The sequence below is a fragment of the Cebus imitator genome, unplaced genomic scaffold (genome assembly GCF_001604975.1).
Source record: "Cebus imitator isolate Cc_AM_T3 unplaced genomic scaffold, Cebus_imitator-1.0 Scaffold682, whole genome shotgun sequence".
Classification (NCBI taxonomy): Eukaryota; Metazoa; Chordata; class Mammalia; order Primates; family Cebidae; genus Cebus; species Cebus imitator.
Genome location: NW_016107997.1, coordinates 272,171 through 275,833, shown reverse-complemented (window position 1 = coordinate 275,833; position 3,663 = coordinate 272,171). Strand labels below are relative to the sequence as shown.

At 40.5% G+C, this 3,663-nt stretch overlaps 1 protein-coding gene across 1 annotated transcript in view; it reads left to right on the top strand.

Moving 5' to 3' along the window:
• The window catches only part of ARL9 (ADP ribosylation factor like GTPase 9), a 16,591-nt gene extending 15,030 nt beyond the window's left edge, over positions 1–1,561 (top strand). Inside the window, exon 4 of the mRNA XM_017518494.2 lies at positions 1,274–1,561. Coding sequence (XP_017373983.1) covers positions 1,274–1,453 — 180 coding nt within the window. The 3' untranslated portion in view covers positions 1,454–1,561. The remainder of the gene's footprint in view (positions 1–1,273) is intronic.
• The last annotated feature ends 2,102 nt before the right edge of the window (positions 1,562–3,663 follow it).

Genomic DNA, 3,663 nt, shown 5'->3' with positions numbered 1-3,663 from the left:
AAGAATTTGATAGGTTTATATTGATACAGGAAAAAAAAAAAAGACAAAACATTAGGTTATTTCCAGAGATTTAAAAAAGATCTCCTAAAACTTAGGGAGAATACTGTGAAATAACAGAAAGCCAATTACAAATGCAGTTTTAGAAGTGAAAAAACTTTTACAAAGGGCTGGAAAACTATAGCTGAATCTGTGTATTTACGAAAGGGAATGTCACAGGTCATTTGCTTAAATAATTCTTGGTGTATGAGAGGCAAAGATGTATGCTTTGACCTTGTCATTTCCATCTTAAAAAGGCTTTGGCCCTGGCATGCAGCCTAAGCCCAGGCTTCCTGTCTTTCCCTCTCTGCCTCTTCCTGTGGGTTTCCCTCTTCCAAGCCTTCCGCATCTCTTTCCCTGTCTCTCCTCTGAGCCTCCTTTCCCCACTGCACCTTGTCCGAATCTGTTCCCTCTCCATTCCCTTCTCTGTCTTCTTCTACTCCCTAAAATTGGTCAAGGTTTTTTTCTGTTGTTCAGTAGAAATAATAAGCACAAAAGACAACTCACAGTGGCAAGTACTATAACTGGTAAAATATGATATAGACAAAAAACAATGGATGAATCAAATTTCTGTTATTAAACATAAATAAAAAATAATTGCTCCTGTTGAAATAATCTTAGAAGATTATAAGGAAAATGGAAAAACAAAATTAGGCTGGGCACAGTGGCTCACGCCTGTAATCTCAGCAGTTAGGGAGGCCTAGGTGGAAGGATTGCTTGAGGCCAGGAGTTCAACACCAGCCTGAGCAACATAGCAAGATGCCCCTCTTTACAAAAGATTTTTAAAAATGAGTGGGGCGTGGTGATGCACACCTGTAGTCCCACTACTCAGGAGGCTGAGGCAGGAGAATTGCTTGAACATGGGAGACAGAAGTTGCAGTGAGCCAAGATTGCACGACTGCACTCCAGCCTGGGCAACAAGGCAAGACCGTCTTTAAACAAACAACAAACAAAATTAGAAACAAATTGACTGCACTGTTTAGAAAATTAAGGTATTATATTGGCTTAGCTTCATTCCAGAATATACTTTTTTTAGAAACTCATAAATGCTGGCATAATTCTGATAAAAACATTTTTATTCAAGCAACCTCTGGGATCATAATAATGGAGTCCCAGTATCCTGTCTATGAAAATGGTGTAGTCACTGAGAGCAATAGATAAGAGTAACAAATGTGTTTATCTGAAAGGATTGCAAAATAACCAACTTTGTCCTATTCTTATTCCACTCTGGATGAAGGATCTTGAAACAGCCTATCACATTACAGATATCCATGAAGCGCTGGCGTTATCTGAGGTGGGAAATGACAGGAAGATGTTCTTGTTTGGAACCCACGTGACTAAGAACGGCTCAGAGATACCCTCCACCATGCAAGATGCCAAAGACTTGATTGCACAGCTGGCTGCAGATGTGCAGTGACCAGGACCCAGCCCGCTGTGAGGCTCACGACTAAAACGTCATCAGTGTTGAATGATAGGCTTGAAGCCAAAGGTTTCCACCTTCAAATAAAAATTAAGCCGTTTCCTATTTTGTCAATGCAGGAATGTATATAGTATGCCCTCCATATCCATGTGTTCCATATCTGTGGATTCAAGAACTGTGGATCAAAAACATTCAAAATGTAAACCCACTAAAGAATAACAACACAACAATAAAAATAAAACAAATTTTAAGATACAATGTAACAACTGTTTACATAGTATTTACATTGTATTAGGTATTATAAGTAATCTAAAGATGATTTAAAATACATAGGTAGAGGCAGGGTGCAGGGGCTCACACCTTGTAATCCCAGCACTTTGGGAGGCCGAGGTGGGCAGATCACAAGGTCAGGAGTTCGAGACCAACCTGATCAACATTGTGAAAACCAGTCTCTAATAAAAATACAAAACTAAGCCAGGTATGGTAGTGCACGCCTGTAATCCCAGATACTCAGGAGGCTGAGGCAGAATTGCTTGAACCCGGGAGGTGGAGGTTGTGGTGAGCTGAGATCACACTGCTGCACTCCAGCCTGGGCAACAGAGTGAGAATCGGTTTCAAAAAAAAAAATAATAAATTACACGGTTAGATGTGTGTAGGTTATATGTAAATACTATGCCATTTTCTGTCAGGACCAATCTCCCTGAGAATCCCAAAGGACAGCTATATAGAGATAATGCTAATATTTTAACAGCTTCTGTATTTGGATTTTGAACATTAAAGATATTTGTAAAACATTATATTGGGGGGATTGAGATTTTAAATCAACAAAAGTAAAATGAACATTAGCAAGCATTTGTTCCATTTATTGTTTTTCAATGGTGTAAAATTTATATGACTTTTTTTTTTGAGATAGAGTCTCACTCTGTCACCCAGGCTGGAGTGCAGTGGTATAATCTCAGCTCACTGAAACTTTGAATTCCCAGGCTCAGGTGATCCTCCCACCTCAGCCTCACAAGTAGCTGGGAGTAGAGGTGTGCACCACCATGCATAGCTAATTTTTCTATTTTTAGTAGAGACAGAGTTTTGCTATGTGGCCTGGGCTTGTCTCGGATTCCTGAGCTCAAGCGATCTGCCCGCCTCTGTCTCCTAAAGTGCTGGGATTACAGGAATGAGCCACTGCACCTGGCCTTGAATATATTTTAGTATGTTTTCTCTTTCCAAGTAAAACACCAGGTGCTTTTCCTTTAAGTGGATCTGTTTAACACTATAGGAAAGAAATATCAGTGTAGGACAATGAGAAAGTGAACTCTATCAAACCCACAGAGAAATAAACATTAACAGCATTCAGAAAGAGTTAGGAAGGGCTTCTTTTCCAGGAGCCTGTTAGACTGGATGAGGAACATTGTGGGGATCTGCTTTTTAAATTCTTAACATTTTGCTTTTATATAGACAAACTTTCTTCACTAGAAAGAGTGGATAACTATATTTCTTTGCAGACACTCTGTAAATCCAACTTGTAACTATAGTGCCTTGCTTTGGTTTAAAAAAAATTGGAAAGAGAGTTTGCTCTATAAATCCTTTCTTTTAAAATTTGGAATCTGTGGTGAAATAATACAAATGTGGGGTCAGGCATGGTGGCTCACACCTGTAATCCCAGTACTTTGGGAGGCCAAGGCACATGGATCACGAGGTCAGGAGTTTGATACCAGCCTGGCCAACATGGTGAAACCCAGCTCTTCTAAAAATACAAAAAAATTAGCCAGGTTTAGTGATAGGTACCTGCAATCCTAGCTACTTGGGAGGCTGAGGCAGGGGAATTGCTTGAAACAGGGAGGTGGAGGTTTCAGTGAGCTGAGATCACACCACTGCACTCCAGCCTGGGTGACAGAGCAAGACTCTGTCTCAAACAAAAACAAAAACAAAAACAAAAAAATACCCAAAAACTTTCTTCTTGTTTGGCCTATGGAGGGTGGATCACATAATGATTGGGAATTGTCAAAAATGTTGGGTTTTAGCTTCTGCCCCAAGGATTACTGCAAATGGACCCCTGGACAAATTCCTTGGCTGTCTTGGTCTTGTCCTTATAAAAAAGATCAAGTGAGTGGCTCAAGCCTGTAATCCCAGCACTTTGGGAGGCCGAGGCGGGTGGATCACGAGGTCAAGAGATTGAGACCATCCTGGTCAACATGGTGAAACCCTGTCTCTAC